Source organism: Petaurus breviceps, unplaced genomic scaffold (genome assembly GCF_028583685.1).
Source record: "Petaurus breviceps papuanus isolate PSGF00001 unplaced genomic scaffold, PetGlider_PUasm1.0 189, whole genome shotgun sequence".
Taxonomy (NCBI): Eukaryota; Metazoa; Chordata; class Mammalia; order Diprotodontia; family Petauridae; genus Petaurus; species Petaurus breviceps.
Window position 1 is genome coordinate 51,268,011 of NW_027185809.1, and position 17,546 is coordinate 51,285,556.

The 17,546-nt window shown below is 39.9% G+C and overlaps 1 protein-coding gene across 1 annotated transcript in view; it reads right to left on the minus strand.

Annotated features, from left to right (window-relative positions):
- Positions 1-14,259: 14,259 nt before the first annotated feature.
- Positions 14,260-17,546, minus strand: part of KCNK10 (potassium two pore domain channel subfamily K member 10) — a 196,525-nt gene continuing 193,238 nt past the window's right edge. Inside the window, exon 7 of the mRNA XM_069092380.1 lies at positions 14,260-15,479. Within this exon, the coding sequence (XP_068948481.1) occupies positions 14,859-15,479 (621 nt within the window). The 3' untranslated portion in view covers positions 14,260-14,858. The remainder of the gene's footprint in view (positions 15,480-17,546) is intronic.

A 17,546-nucleotide genomic window follows, 5' to 3' on the forward strand; every position in this document is an offset into this window, starting at 1 on the left:
GACCATGGCTTTCAGGTAGTCCAATAATTTTTAAATTATCTCTCCTGGCTCTATTTTCCAGATCAGTGGTTTTTCCCATGAGATATATCACATTGCCTTCTATTCTTTCATTTGTTTGGATCTGTTTAATAGCATCTTGATTTCTCATAAAGTCATTAGCTTCCATTTGCTCCAATCTAATTCTGAAGGAACTATTCTCCTCATTGAGCTATTGAGATTCTTTTTCCACCTGGCAAATTTGGCTTGCCTTTTTGAGCCTCTTTTGCCATTTGAGTTAGTCTATTTTTTAAGGTGTTATTTTCCTCAGTCAGGCTGTTGACTCTCATTTCGTAATTTTCTTGCATTGTTCTCATTTCTCTTCCCAATTTTTCCTCCACTTCTCTTATCTGCTTCTTAAGGTCCTCTGTGGCCTGTAACCAGCTCATATTTTCCTTTGAAGATTTTGTGCAGGAGTTCTGACTTCACTGTCTTCCTCCTGTTCCATGCTTTGCTCCTTTTTGTCCCACAAATAGGAGTATAATGTTGGAATCTTCTGTCTGTTTTGTTTCCTTTGCCTGGTCATGTCACCCCTCAGTCACTTGAACCCTGGGCTTTTTGCCACAGTAGGTCTCTGCCACCAGACAGGGGAGCTTTCATCCCAAACACTGGGGTTTTCTCAGCTGCTGGAGGTATTAAATGGATGCCCTCTCTGAGGTCTTCACATGCTCTGGCAAGCTGCACACACCCCAGGACCTCCACCCTAGACTGCAATCCAGATCCAAGCAGGTTAAAGCAAGAGCGATTACCCCTCAGCCTGGTCGCCTGGTCCCCCTACACTCTGCTGGCCAGGAGCTGAAGCTGCCACTTGGTGCTGGCTGGTTGTGCCAGGGTCTCAGTGGCTTCTTGCCCCAGAGGACAAAAGCCACACACTCCCACTTACTGGGTCCCAAAGTCCAGACTGCACTGACCTCTCACTTTGTCCTTCGCATCTATGTGTTGACAAATCTGGAACTGGCCATAGCTGCTGCTGATCTGGGGTCCCTCCAGCTGGTAGCTGGCCAGGTCCTCCCTGAGGCTAAAGCCTCGGTGTCGGGCTGGGCTTGGCTCCCAGAGCACTGCACTGGTTGATTCCTGCTGGCCTGCCAGGCTGTCCTCAGCGGGATGTTAGCTTCTCTGTGTCATTTTGTGGGTTCTGCAGATCCAAAGTTTGTTTAGAGTCCCCTTTTACATGGATTGGGGAAGGTGGAAGCCAGAGCCCAGCGGAGGTCCTGCTTCTACTCCTCCATCTTGACTCCAGCCCCCTAGTGTGCATAACCTTATAGGTTAGAAGATAGATAATTTTTGAGAGTAAATCAGGAAATTACAATTATACATCCAACCAAGAGAATTCCTAGACTTCCTAGAAATAAACTAGGCTCCAATGATCCATGAGGAACAGCCAGAAACCATATGTAAAGGAACAATAGTCAATTCAATAAGCATCTTTCAATCATATGTCTGTCTAAGACAGCTGGTGGCACAGAAGATAGAGCATTAGACTTGGAGTCAGGAAGATCTAAATTCAAATCCAGCCTCAGACATTTACTAACCAATATTAACCCTGGACAAGTCACTTAGCCTCAGTTTGCCTCAGTCCCCCTATCTGTGAAATAGAGATAATAATAATACCTACCTCCCAGGGTTGTAATGTGGATCAAATGAGATCATATTTGTGAAGCATTTTGCAAACATCTATAAATGTCAGTTGCTATTATTAAGTGCCTATCTACCAGAAACTGGGCACATAAAGATGAAAATGACATCGTCCCTGAGAATCAAGGGACTCAAAACGCTTACTTAGTAATGACATATATACAGGTAAATAAATACAAGGTGTATGCTAGTTGGGCCGTGTGGGACAGTCATATTAAAAGGGTGGGGGATATGTGATGATATTGAGAAAATCAGCTAAGCAGTAAAAAGAACAATCAGAAAAGAGTGATGCCATGTAAGGAAGGACAAGAGAGGGAAGCCAGCAGGAGAAGTGCTCAACAGTTTCAAAAGCTATGAAGGCCTCAAGGAACATGAAGACTGAGAAAAGGCCATCAAATTGAGCAAATAAGCAATTGTTGACAATCCTGGAGAGAATAGTTTCAGTGGAATAGGAGTTATGAAATCAGTTTGAGAAGTGTGTGGGGGGTGAGAAAATGAAAGCAGAGAGTGTACAAAATCCTATCATTGTCATTGAAGGGGAGAAGTACAGGAAGATAGCTCGAGGGGCTGGCATGGTGTAATGGGAATGTAAATTTAAAGATCTTCCCTGCCCCTAGGCTAAAGTGCACCTGGAGCCTGGGGTGGGAGGCTTGTTTTTCAGTAGATACTTCTTGATTGGCCAGTGAGTCAATAAGGTTGTTACATTCTCTGAGCCAGGAGAAGGCTATATAAGCCCTGATGTGAGGCTTTGTTTTGGGGCTCACTTTGAGAAGTGTTCTGTGATTTGATCTGGATTCTGGGAAGCCATTGTTGAGAGCCCCCCCCCTAGGCTTTGAAAAACCCAGATGTTGAAACCCAGATGTTGATTTGGTATGGATGTAATGGTTGGACAGTTTGGAAATCTGTCTATTTGATCTGTTTCTCTGTCTTGATAATTCTGTCTGTATACTTTGAAGTTCGGGGTGCTGACCTTTTTCCCCTGAACTAGGTAAATGATACATATTTGACTGATTAAAGTAAGCTTGTTAACCCAGTTTGAGTTGCTTTCCTTTATCAAAGCAGATCCAAGAACCTGTGGTGGCAGCCACCCTGGGGACGCTTGGGGTGCTTGCTGCTCTACACATGGTCAGGTTGTTGTTCACCCTTTCTTCTCCAAGAAGACCAGTGACATTCGGAGAGTGATGCCTTAACTTGCATGTGAATTGGATTTAAATGAGGCAGATATGTACAAAGTTGCCAGTCTCACTCTCTCCTCAAGAGTCATCAGGGTCCAGCAGCAAGACATAGGTCAAGATTACTGGTGATGGCCCCAGATGCAGTGAGAGATCTAGGCTTTTTTAAACTAAGGTCTTTCCTGGGTCTCAGTTTGTCTGAGGCAATGCCCATTCAGTAGTTAAAATTTAGGTAGGAGCTTTTTAAGGAGGAGATAGTCCTGAGAATTCAGAGACAAAGGAGGCAGTAAATAGGAAGGGATGGGAGGTGAGAAACAGAGAGGCAAAGAGGCAGACTTCATTGTCTGAGAGAGGGAGAGAGAAGAAAAGACACAGACAGAAAGAAAAGAGACAGAGAGGCAGAAGAGATAGAGAAAAAAGAGAAAAAAAAGACAGAGGAGACAGAGAATGATCAAGGTGGCAAGGTGGCAAGGTCCTAGAAGGCTTAGGATTGAAGGTAAAAACAAAGGGATTCCTTTTGGCAATGAAAAGGGCCATTTCAGGCACCACAATAAAGGAGAGGATATAAGGAGAGGGAACTCATGATGGATGGCATCATTTTACCTAGGAGGCAAGGGCAGAGTAGCCTAGTAGAAAGGGTACTGGATTTGAAGCGCAGAATCTAGGTTTTAATCTCAGCCCTACAGCTTACTATCTATATGAACCTGAACAAATTTCTTCCTTTATCATCTTCAAGATCCTTATCTTTAAAGTGCTATGATGTGCCCCTTCCAAGAAGTGCTAATGTATTTCCAGAGCAATTTTTCACAACCAGGAGCTTGTGCTGGAGTCCATATTCCTTTGAATTCCACTGAAGTAGTTTGTTTGGAATAGCAGCCCACAGACAATGACTGACTACCCAGGGGCCCAAGACATAAGATTCTCTGTCATGTGTTATAAGATTGGGTCAAAACTGCCTTGCTTCCCTCCCCACTCCCCACCCCAAGTCATTGCATAGAGCCTTGTTTTCCCATAACATCAATAATTTGGGTCAAGATCTCTCAGGAGCAAAGGAAAGTCTGCTTCAAAATTTGAAATGACTCTTTTTGCAAGGATTCCCACTGAGTCTTTTGAGTAAATATCCTAGAATGAATTGGGGGCAAAAATGAACCACCTGCAGGAATTTTGTTACAAAGCTCTCTCCCTCTGAAGCATCCATCTGAATGAATGAGTTTATCTACCAGGAGCACTAAGAGAGATTGGTAGAACTCCAGTTTCTCCCCTTTATGGCATAACTCATTTGTAAGTATGTCTTCTGGATCATCCTTCATTGATCTAGAACTCAGGAGGCATTTAGTCCAACCCCCTCATTTTACAGAGGAAGAAATCGAGGTTCATTCAGTGCCTTGCACACGGACACACAGGTCATAAGTATCAGAGGCAGCATTTCAACCATAACAATCAGACTCCAGAGTCATATTTCTTCCACTGTATCAGGCTGTCCCTTTAAAGTGCTGCCTATAATTCATTCACATTTTTTTCTGGATGGAGTAAAAAAAAATTAGATTGCTATCCAGAAAGGGAGACATACCGAAGACAAATTAGATTGGAGGGGAGGGGTTGGTTCAAAAGGAGAGAATGAAGGGCAATGGGGGTAGGAAGGGGAGAATTCCATGAAAGTAGATTTCATCTCAACTAAGGAAAAACTCTGCAGTACAATTATTCAGAAGTGGGAGGTCATGGTTTACCCATCATTGGAAGTCTCCAAGCAGAGGTTAGATGATCATCATTCCCAACCATCTCTTCATCATGCTGCCTGCACTCCAACCATCACCCTAATCCTTTCCCCCCCAACCCAACCCACTTAAAACCACACCACCAGCCACATTGGATTCTATCCCTAGAACAACTTGGGTTTGAAAGGTGAGCTTTTTTACCTTATCTTGCTAGAAACTAGACATCAATGCCACTTCCCAGCCATCTCCATATCATTCCAGGGAGCATTACTACCACCTATGCCCTTGGAAATCCCCTTCATACTATGTTTAAAGGATAGCAAGTAAGACAATGTCATGGAAGAGAGCCAGGAATAAGAAAAGTGGAAAGGTGGGAAAGGGTTAAATTATGAAGGGTTTTAAACATCAGAGGATTTTATATTTGACCCTGGCAGTAATAAGGAACCACTGTAGTTCATTGAATAGGGACATAATATGGTCAGTCCTACACAATGGGTGCCATCTGTTTTAAAGATATTTTGCACCTTGAAATAAGGTAGGCAGGGGCAGCTAGGTGGCTCAGCAAGTAAGAGCACCGGCTCCAGTGTCGGGATGACCTGGGAATCAAATCCAGGCTCGGATACTTAGCACCACACCCAGAGATAACTAGCTGTGTAACCTTGAGCAAGTTACTTAACCCTGATTGCTTTAAAAAAAAAAAAAGAAATAAGGTAGGCATGCTTGTTGGATATACCAACAGGGAAGCTATTAAAACTGGCCTCTGTGTTCAGGTTGTCCCAAAGACCAGATTTTGTCCTGGAGAGATTTAAGTCTCCTCCCTCCTGTCCAATGCAGCATATGGGGATGTGCTAGGACAGCTTTGTCTATCTCCAGACTATCTGTGCATTATTCAGTTTATGTGACCTACTTTCTGCCAGCAGTCTCTCCTCCATAGCCAATACACCACCTTCTACTGAAATGGAATCCTCCAGCAAACTAGAAAAGAACACTCCATAGCAATTTGATGCCCCAGGATCTGTGAGTGTTTATGACCCTTGAACACATTTGATGTACCCTACAACCAGGGGTGTGCCACAGCCAGCCCTAACTTTCTTTGTGGAGCCAATTGTCAAATTTTCAGTATGAACATTTACACCTCTATACTCAGCAAACACTGCAAATTAAGGTTTGATTTATTGTTTTGTTGATGTCTAATCTTATGAGTGATCAAGAAAATGTAATAATGCAGAATAATCTTAAAAATATGTCATGTGCTGTGCACATCTCTTTTTTAGAGTCAGTTGTTAAACATTTATTAGCATACCTTTGCCTATAACCCATCAACACCAGGGTTAGGGCAACAATACCCATGACTGGCAAATGTCATCCTGACATCTTCTATTCTATCCTGTGAGATTAGGGACCTTGGTCAGAAATGCCTGCCCTACTCTTGACTTTTGGACAGAGTAATTCCCTGACAACTTGACTTTTCTTTCATCCTCTTGGTTCCCATGTGGGCCTTATGCGAAGAAGGGTGCCATAGCAGAAACATGGCTATGATGGGCCTGGTATTACTAGAGTCCTCTTAAAAGCAGCTGTGTAGGTTCACAGTGATGCTGACGCAACAAAAGGAGTAAGAGACGTGGGCAACACAATGCCACCATCATTTACCATCTCTGTGACCTTGGGAAAGTAATGTAAAATCTCTGGCTCCTGGTTTTATCTGTTTAATGAAGGAATTCTAAAGTCCCCTCCAACTATGATCTTAAGGCCAAATGAAATAAAAGAATGACATCGTGATCTTATAATGACATAATATCCTCCCTTAGAATGTGAGTTTCTTGAGGAAAGGGATTATTTTTGCTTTTTCTTTACATGACCAACATTTAGTATAGCATTTGGAGCATAGCTAAGTATGTAATAAATGCTTGTTGATTGATTGATTATTTGGTCATAGAGATGTATAAAACCCAGAGCCATGTGCCAAAGCCTAGCATTGCTCTCTTTATAATGTTTTTTGTTTGTTTGTTTTTCCCTCAGACCTACTCTATATTGACTTAGCCCCAGCTTGGAGCACTGAGGGGTGTGTGTGTGTGTGTGTGTGTGTGTGTGTGTGTGTGTGTGTGTGTGACTCAGTTGAGACTTAGTTACCACCATCATCTCTAGATTGCCTTGGTACTACATTCTAGTTATGATTTTTGATCACGTAACATGGATCATGTTTTTTTTTTTCACCGAAGTTACCTTCTTTAGATCCTGTTAATTGTTATTAATCATGATCATGTGCTTGAGTATAACCTAAGAGGTGGGGATCTTGTAAGAGACATCCAGAAATTCTTTCATTCCACTTCACCCATTCAGTTCCTATATTTTCCCCAGTTGGCAGATCCTGATGATTTTGGCAATGCTCCTTGAATGGGTAACACAAATGGAAAATCATGTTTATAAGCTCTTATAGACTTTTGAGGCTAAAATGTCCCCACCAAACAACCTTTAAGTTTCTCTCTGAGACTACTTTTGAGGGAAGTGGTATGATTGTATTAGAAAGGCCCTGGCTTTGAAGTCAATGGATTTATATTAGAGACCTAGCTCCTTCTCTTTGGTCCTTGGTCATTGGGAAAATAAATAAGTTGGCCTAGTGGATATTTTAGGGTTCTTCTTGTTCTAACATTCTGTAATTCTGTGACTGAATATTTCATAAAGGACCTCATTTTCCTATCCAAGAATGCCAGAATTCTGTGAGTTTTTTGAGCAGCATATGTCTCTGTTATCAGAAAAAGCTAATTTTCATTGGTGAATAACCAAATATTCCCAGGAACTCAATTCAATTAAATAAATATTTACAAAGTCCATTAAGCTCACTGGCATTATAGTTAGAAAGCCTAGTTCAAATCCTACTTATGTTATTGACTACCTGTATGACCTTGGGTAAACCATTTAATCCCTATGGACCTCACTTTCATCATTTGTTTAAAAAAAAAAAAGGGTTGATAGAGCTAGGTTCTAAGGTCTCATCCAGCTCTAAATCTATAATCCAATGATCTTGCCACATGCCAGGCATTATATCAGATTCTGAAAAGACAAAGACAAAATGAAAACTTGGTCCCTGCCTTTAAGGGGTTTCTATGTTACTGAGGCATTTAAATTCTCAGAACAGGAATACTGATTATCTCTACCCAACAAACTAATCTACAAAAAATTGTGCGCTTAATTATGAGACATTGAGGAACTGTGTCATTGTGTTTTCTGATCTCTAGTCCAACAACTCTATCAAAAAAGAAATGAGATTCATTTGCCATGTCCTGTTCTTGATGAAACTATGCTGGATCTTTTTGATCACTCCCTTTTCTAGATGTTTACTATCCTTTTAATTATATGTTCTAGAATTCTTCCTTGAAGAACTGCATTACTGTGAAGGCAAACGCCTTTTCCCATTCTATCTGAAATGTAACAGAAGAGCATGTGGCTCAGGGAGTCCCACCATGATGACTTGAATGGGGTGGTTTTGTTGGGACCCCAGCTAGGCCAGCAGAACTTGCAAATCCCGGACCAACTGTCCCCACAAATAGAATACCTGAACTAACCACCCAAAGTTAAATTGGGAAGACCTATCCACTGATTTGGTAGTGACTCCCCCTAGCTGTTACAGAATCACCTATAGATGATAATTACAAGAAGCTAGGTGGCACAGTGGATAGAGCCCTAGGATGTGAGTCAAAAAGACCCGAGTCAAAATCCAGCCTCAGAAACTTACTAGCTAGGTGACCCTGGGCAAGTCACTTGCCTTCAGTTTCCTCAATTGCAAAATGGAGAAAATAATAGTATCTGCCTCACAAGGTTGTTGTGAAGATCAAATGAGATACTTGTAAAGCCATTAACACAGTGACTGCCATGTAGTAAGTGGGTGCTTATTCTCTTCTCCTCTATTACAGAAAATTGGTTCTACTGAACCACAATCTTAGTCTCCATAAGTTTAGAGCTGCAATTCATCAGTGATCATAATCCTTCATTAGCTCCTTGACTCCATCCTGTGACCTATCAGCACAAAGATCTTACCCAGATCCAATGTATCTTCCAAATGAATAGTAATATTTCTTTCAACCTGATATTTAAAACCCTCCACAATCTGGCTCCTGTCCACCTTTATTTCACATGGTCACCATCACCACTTCACAAACTCTATATTCTACTTAAGCCAGTCTACCAACAGTTCCCTAAATGTGATATTTCACCATCTGCCTCTGAACCTTTGCAAGGAATGACCACCATATCTTGAATTCCAGCTTCTTTTGAAGTAAAAGGTCAGGTACCATTTCATATAGACGATTTTCCTAATCACCTTAGCTCCTATCCCAAACGACCAGTTATTTGTTCTTTCCTTCTCTTCAAATTATCTTGTACTGACTTACCTGTCTGTATACAATATCTCTCTAGAAGAATGAAAACTTCTTGAAGACAGGGGTTGATTTATTCTTGGTTTTGGAGGCTCAGCACAACATTTTATACATTGTAGGTGCTTAACTTTGCCAAACTGAACTGATGGTAATCACTCCCCTGAGTGTTCATGAACAGTGATCTGTTGTTTCTCTCACTGAGTGGGAAAGATATTATTTGATTGAAAGAGAGGAAAAAAGAAAATTGGTGTAACCAATAACATATTAAAGCTCATCAATAAAAGGATTTTCATTATATGTGATTCTCTATTCTTATAGTGTGTGGAAGTTAGTAAATGCTTAATAAATGCTTTCTCTATCTGTTTTCATGTAAGAAGAAAAGTTCCCAATCCCAGCCACTCAAGAACGCTAGGCATTATGGGGACAAAGGACAACAGAGAAGGCAGAAGGTCTTTGTTGCAATATTTTTTCCATCATTGAAAAAAATTACATCATCAGAGAAAGACAATAGCAGCACAGCTTATTGAAATGTTACAAGCGATTTTGCTTTATATTCTTCCTAATAACATTATGAAATCCTCCCTTTTCTGTAAATGCCTTTTTAAAGCACCATGAAATCCTACAGAGAGAAAAAAATAGATAAAACATTTCCACACATGGTTTGAACATCATCATCATTTGATAATCTTTCATGTGGCTCTGGGACTTAAGCTCATTAAGTAAAGGACTGAAGGCTGGTATGTTTGGTTTGCATATCACTTTTAGGCACCAGTGCACTGCCTCTCTTTAGACACACAGCTATTACAGCAAAGGAGAGGTTTTGCAGTCACCCCCTGTGGCATGGGTCCACTGTTGGAGATGGAGTGTGATGTCTTTCCAAAAAAATGCACAGAGACCTGTTTGAGATTTCTGATTTAGGAACCCAGTATGGAAAGTAAATTCCAACTCTCTTAGGCACCTGTGAAAAGGACACTCACTTTCAGTCAAATTAGAAGCATCTATTATTTATCCTAAGACTACAATGCTGATATGTGACTTTCATACTAACACAGGAGGACCAATATTTAAAGGGAAATGTATCATTTGGGCGAAGGACAACACAATTAGTTTCCCGTGCAAAGACCAAGTATATGTTTCCAAATGAAATGTGTGCACATCTTTATTTACAATCATGTTAAGTGCATGTCATTCCCTAGTTCCCACAAACAGAGTTAAAATACGTGAAGTCAGATTAAAATGACCTCTTGGTCAGAGATTTAGCATTTTTCCAATTTAAGGCTGTTGCTGATGGGCTCCAGCATTGCACCAAGAGCAACTTCACTCATATTGCCCCAATATTTGTCATTTTCTATTTGTTGCATCATAATAGTGAGAAAGGGTGACATGCCAATGGTCATGTGCAAAGAGCATTAGAAATTTTCATTGTTTTGCTTTTTGCAAGTGAGCTTTTTTCTTTCGTGTTCATAGCATTATCCTGTGATTAGGAAATGTGTGGCACATGAAGGTGCCTAGGTTACTGAGATTTTTATTTGATGTGTTGAGTGAGAACCTGCAGCAATCCAGCCCCCATCCACAGCATCATTAATACTAGAAACCAAACATAGACAAATAGATGAGTTGCACTGATTTAGACAAGAATTTATGTTGTTTCAGAAGAAAGGAAGGGGGATTTGAGAGGGCCACAAAGAAAGAGATATCTGCCAATACTTTCTCCATGGCATTATATTCCATGGCATTTATGACAGGCCACTCTTTTGTGTGTATTTCTATGCTTGAATTTTAGTGTGTTTATAGTACATAAATTAACCGTAGTGTTAAACCAAATTTTCCATTCATTGGGCTGCCAATGAGCTCAAGGTCAAATGTCTCTTAGTTTAAATCTAAGCAAACATATGTCAACATGTCGTGAAGTCATCTGACTAGAGAAGGAGTTGAGAGCCCAAGAGAGGACATCATTCTTATTTCCAGTCTGGCCTCCCACATACAGGGCTAGTTTCCATCCATATGCCATATAACAAGTCATGAAAGTTAGGAAATTGAATCTTAAAGTCACAGAAAACATATCAGAATCACTGAATATTTCCAGACCAGAGCAGCATGATTTATGAGTTAGTAGATTAGACTGTGAGCTCCTTGAGGGCAGGGACTGTCTTTTCCTTCTTTTTGTATCCCCAGCATTTAGCGCACTGCCTAGAACACAGTAGGCATCTGATAAATGTTTATTGATTGATAGTAGACCAGGGAAGTTTCCTTCATAGATTCATATGACTAGAAGGGACCTTAGGGAGCATATTTTGGTCCAACCTCCTTATCTTACTGGTGAAAACACTAAGCATAGAGAAGCAAGTAATTGCCCAAAGCTACATAAACTGACTAGGGACAGAGTCAGGGCTAGAGCCCATCTCCTGACTGCCATGTTCAGGGATCTTATCTTTCCACTATATTTCTCTAATATTTATTTAGTCAGTGAGGTCGTCCATGCCATCTCCTCCCCCATTCCCAAACTATCTCTTCTAAAAATAGTCATGAATACTCAGTTCATCTATTAGGAATATGCCAGTATATAATCTGAAAAATCACTTTTGTCTTCTGCCTGCTCCTTGTAGGACCCAAAGATATTGTAGGAGTCTAACACTTGAATAAAAGAGGAAGTAAATATCACTTCGTGGTTGGCAAGTCTAACCACATACTTAGTCAAAGTCTCTAGCTAAAAGAAATGTCTCTTTGTTGGAGGGGTTGTTAGCAAAAGGGCACAACCATTCAGTGCCTTTGGTCAGTGTGCACAGTTTAGCTTGATCTTGAAGATTAATCATCCTTCATTGACTGCTTCCTTGTCTTACTTCCAACCCCACAAAAGGAATGTTACATGTACTTTTGCCAAAGTGTTGTCTTGTGTGAAAGGGAAAAAGATTAAGCCCCTTATTTTGTTTTCAGTCTCAGGAAATCTTCTAAAACTTGCAGAAGGCTTTAGGTCTCACAAAGCTCTTTGATATGTAATCTTATTGAATCTGTCTATACTGTAGGACTTATCTTGGTTCTTTCTTTTCTAGGCATTTATATCTGAGGATTACTTTATATATGGAGGAAATTGTATGTGGATACACACATACACACATTTTTTTCCCTATTGCTGTATTGATGACTGCAGTTATTTGGGATCTGATGCAGTTAGAAAAGCTTATATTTAGTACTCCAGCAAATGTATATGTTTCATTTGGTGCAAAATGCAGCTTTGTATTTTGTATTGTTTTGTTCCTTCCATACGTTGTGTTTCTGCAAGGTGAATAATAAAGTGCATGTTAGCATGTCCACATAATATTTTAACAATCAGGTGGGTGATATATACAGCATTTCAAGAAGATAAAATATACATTCTGGAGTTTGGGATAAAATATGTTAGGCTGTATCTACACAGGATTAGTATTGCCACATTCCATATTTAGCCTCAACTGTTATCTTTGTGCTTCTCTCTTGTACCTTTCCCACTGCCAGAGTCTACTTTGTCACTACCACCAATCTTGGTAACTAGAGGCACATAGGGATAATTGTGTCCCAGGCTGCCCTTCCAGACTAAGGCTTGCCTTCAGAGAAAGATAGAAGCCTCTAAGATGTTGCAGTTTGGGGGTCAGTCTAATGGAGAAAGGGCAATTACCAAGGATCCAGAATTTAGACTGGTTAGGAACCTAAGCAAGTGTGAAACCCACTGATAATAATTCAGGAGACCTTTAATCCAGAAACTTCCCCTGGGCTTAGTGTGAACTCATCAATTAGAATGCAAGTCCATCTTAAAATGGTGTGTGGATACACATAGTAAGAAACTATGTCTACTCTTGCATAACTTTATATACAACTACACAGTGTTGCCACTGTATAGACAAAGTCCTATTAATTTAGACATTTATTTGGGCTGATCATAATCCTGTCTGGGATAGATAGGATCACTTGTTTCATAGACATTCTCAAAAGGCCAGGAAGCTTCTCCCATAGTTCAACCACATAACCAAGGGAAAACATGAAATGAAGCCTAAAGAACAGAGGAAGTAAGTTTGGAGAAAGGAAACACCATTTTATGTGTTACATCTGCCCAGCTGAAATGGTCAGGGAGATTTCCACCCTAGAAAATCTTACCAGGAAGAGTATTGTAGTTGTGTCCCTGTCCTAAAACCAGGAGATGGACTAGATCATGCCTAGAGGTCCCTTCTAGTAGTATGATGCTATGGAAAATCATTCTCCTGGGAGAACTGATCACACATCCCCAAGGCAATGAATGTAATTGAATTGAATCATGGAGACTTTTAACAAAAAATCCTTGTTTGATCTTCTCAAAGATTAGAGGATCAGTGAGAGCATGCAATCAAGTATACTTCATTTTGAGTATATAAAGTTGACAAAAGACAATAGAAAAGACTGAAGTGCAAACAGTGCTGGGACCTCAAACTCACTAGCATTTCCTTATTTGTAGCAAAAACTGATTTAAGTGGTTGTCTCAAGACACTAGGTGGGCCATTGTTTCCTTCCCCTACCCCAGGGGCTCATAGAACATTCAAGAACATCACATTTTGGTTATTTGTTCATCATTTGGCTTGACATCACCAACCAAGTCCAGGTTCAGCTTCTAGGGAAGAAAGTATGAGATAATGAAAGGGAGGACGAAATAGAGTTCTTCAGTAAGGAGTGAAAGCCCAAACTTAAAAGTTTAAAAAAAAAAACTTCTTTGATGAATGACAAAATATAATGAATGGTATTAATGGCACTTAAACTCTAAGCACTTAAAACATGTTCTTAATTGACTAGATTTGGTTGATGGACAGGTTTTTGCCTTGTTCGGAGACATCAGGGATGGATCTCACATTTCCACCCCACTCCACCCAAAAGTGACAGAGAACCCTGAGATGCTAATGATGCATGGTCCTCATCTATCTCTAGGTATCAGAAATGGATGATATCAGTTTTTGTAAAAAGTCATATTCAGCTATAGTCAACAGCAGGACGCTGACAACATGCAAGGCAATAGCTTCCCACCCCACCCCCAACCCCTTTGTCTGCCCACATTAAAAGCAAAGTTCTGCCAGAAAGCATGAAAAGGGAGAATTTAAAACCAGTTTGCCTGACACTGGACACATCAAGGAAAACACAAGGTTTGCCATTGAACAACACGTAGTTGAAACTGAGTTTTTGCCTATGTTATCCAGTTCATCTGGGCTACCCCTCAGAGAAAAAAAAAGAAATTCAGTATATTTTTGTCATTGGTTAAGGTGAAATCCACAGTGTGATGTTTTTTTTTGTTGTTCTTTTCTTTCTTTTTTAATGAGAAAAGTAATTGCACCTTTTAACATGTTTGCTCTGATTTGCTTCCAACATCCAGCTGGTCTCAGGTTCCACGGACATTCTTTCGGAGTTTAGAAAGACTATGCATTAGATGATTTTTTAAAAAATCAAGCTCAGAGCATTTGCCAAAATGTAAAATGAATTTCTAATAAGTTACCAGTTCACCCCCAATCATTTCCCCTTTTCCTATGTGAACACATATGTATATTTGGGAAACATACAAGATGTTCAGGAAACCAGACTCCACTGACAAGATATATAATTCTCACCTTTTTTTTCTTTCAAAAGGCTGGTCTAAAAAATAGCTGCCCTTTTTTCCCCCAACTATTATGCCAGGGTGGTAACCTTTCAGTTGTATTGCCATGGTAACTCTCTCCTTAACATTTCACCATGGTAACCTATTTGTTCAAACTCCCGGTGTGTGTTCTACTGTCACTATTTGAAGTGCTGTACTTTGATTCATTTTGGCAGAGCCAGCTTTCAGTCATTTATGGCACAGTGAAATATTCTTCAATGCTATGTAATTCAGACTAATTAAAGAGGTTCATATAAGGCACATGTCTCAATATGTATATAAAAACACTAACATCACATTACATTTAATTTCTGTCTTCAAGTAATGATTTGTTTTCATGTTCCCTTTCTTTGGTCTCAGAAGGTATCACACCGTTCTCCATCTCTGAGTGCTGTTGGATACAGTTAGTCAAAATGGCTGTGCTCGAGTTATCTGAGTTGCACATTTTTTCTGAATCTTCTTCTTTTTTCTCCTCATCCAGGGAATAATTCCGGAAGGTCTTGTAAATTTTCTGAACATCCTCTGGGACGCTCTTTTTAAGGTCTTTGTTTTTCCTCTTGGTGAGCTTGGAGGAAGAGCCAAACTTGTTGATGATGTTGTCCTCAGATGCTCCCTGCCCATGTTTGTTCAGATGCTCGGACCCCTTTAGGCGCAGGTTGTTGGGTCGGTTATTGATGCTTTCCTGAGATGAGGCTTTGAAGCGCCCAGTCTCCAGTGCAGCAAAGACTGAACGCTTCTCAGGAGATAGCATGTCCAGAGAGTGAGCCCTCTGATCCAAGCCCAACCGCCTGCGTTCCATGCTACGGATTGTGGCTGCCCGCTGAAGTTTATCATGGATCTCCACACTCAGACGTCTCCTCGTCTCCCTGAACTCAGCTGTCACATTGGCTTTCCACTCAGCTGCGTGGGCTTTTATTTCGCCAACCTGGATGAAAACAAAATTCAAGATGCCAAGAGTGAGAGGTTTTATTCTAATTACACCCTTCTTTTTTTTTTTAATTTTAATTTTTTTCTTTTATTTTTCTTTTTTTTTCTTTTATTCTAATCTAACCCTTCTTTCTAGGACACTTTTCACATCTGTTGTCTTCCTATGAAGAATGTGAGGGGTGTTTCAATTTTACAAATTTTACAAAGAAAATTGTGAAAAGGTAACATTAACGACATATACCAAGTTTTAGTATTAAGAACATATTAAGGACATATACCAGGTTTTGGTATTAAAGACATATACCATGTATGTCCTGGGTCCTCTTCTCCCTCTATACTACTTCTGCTGGTGATCTCATCAGCTCCCAGGGTTTAATTACATCTCTATGCTGATGATTCTCAGAGCTACCTATCCTATCCCAGCTCCTCTGGTGATCTCCAATCTTGTGTCTCCAAATGCCTTTCAGACATCCAGTAGACATAAATTCAACATGTTCAAAATCTAATGATCATACTAACCATAATAACAACAACACATTTATATAATTGTAATGGTCCTTTTGTGGTGCTTAAATAGTGTCTTAAAGTTCATAAAATACTTTCCAAACAACACTGCCAGGAGGTAGAATATAATGCCCTTGAGGGCAGGAATTATTTTTAATTTTTATCTTTGTAGTCACAACACTTAATACAATGCAGATCCCTTTCAACTTCAAGACTCTAGAAATTTATATTCTTTCTATGAAACCAGAAACTCTCAAACTTATTGGTCAGTAATTAGTGTGGTTCATAAACTCATGGGAATTGAAATCTGAAGAGCTCTTAGAAATTTTAGATTCAATTTATCATCATTGATTGCCTCTCAAAAGATGAATACAAAGTACATTAGAGATGCACCATGACACTATTTTTGGTGTCCATGCTACAGTAACACATATGTAAATAAGAACATGCCATAAGGAGGTTTTTCCAATATATCTGATTATTAAGTTCCTCTAATAGGGTACAAGAACTACCCATTTCAGAAGCAGCACAATACAACTAAAAATAGACTGAGCTAGAATCCCGGAGACATTGGTTCTCATGTTTTAACATCTTTCTATCCCTGTGGCTTAACCACATCACTCTAAACTGGGCCCCAGTTCATCTATAAAATTAAGATAAGTACACTACACCTGCTTATCTCATGAGACTAGTATGCAGCTCGAAAGAGAGCATGTGTAAAGAAATGCTTCAGAAACTGTAAAGTACTAGAGAAATGAATGGCATACATTTGTCTTTTCTTTCAATAAACATTAAGTGCCTATTGAGCACAGAGCACTATGGTGGGTATGATGGAAGATATAAAACTGAGATAAGACATAATCCTTGCCCTCAAGTAACTTAAAGTCTAGTACAGAAATAAAATATGGACACCTTGTTATATATAATACTACCTTGGGCAAGTCACTTAACTGTTTGCTTCAGTTTCCTCATCTGTAAAATGAACTGGAGAAAGAAATAGCAAACCACTCCAGTATATTTGCCACAAAACCCCCAAATGGGGTTAGGAAGAGTCAGAAACGACTGGAAATTGAACAATAACAAAAGACTCCTGAGGTTCAGAGAGATAAAGCAACTGGCCCAAGGTGAAACGGGCAGTAAAATGTCAGAGCCAGGTTCAAACTCAGGTCCTTGGGTTGCAAATCTGGTCCTCTTTCCATGTACTATGCTTCATGGTACAGTAGTAGAGTGAGATTCAAATACATAAGGACAAAGACTTAGAATTTAGTGAACCTTGATAAGTGGGACAAATAGCATGTTTCCTTAAGTAGACAAGTAACTTGAATCTTTGCAGACAAGAAAGTTGATATTTATACAGTTCCCTTTTCTCTCTCCAGCAGCAGTTTCTGCTGATCTTGTTAGATGACTGGGAATTCCAAATTGAAGTGACATTGACACAGCTATTTTTGCCAACCAGGAAAATGAGACTTTGTGCCCAAAGGTAGCAAAAATGAAGTGGGGAATTCATCTCCTCGTGTACTTATCACATTAAATTTTGCATTAAATTTATCAGAGTATGTTT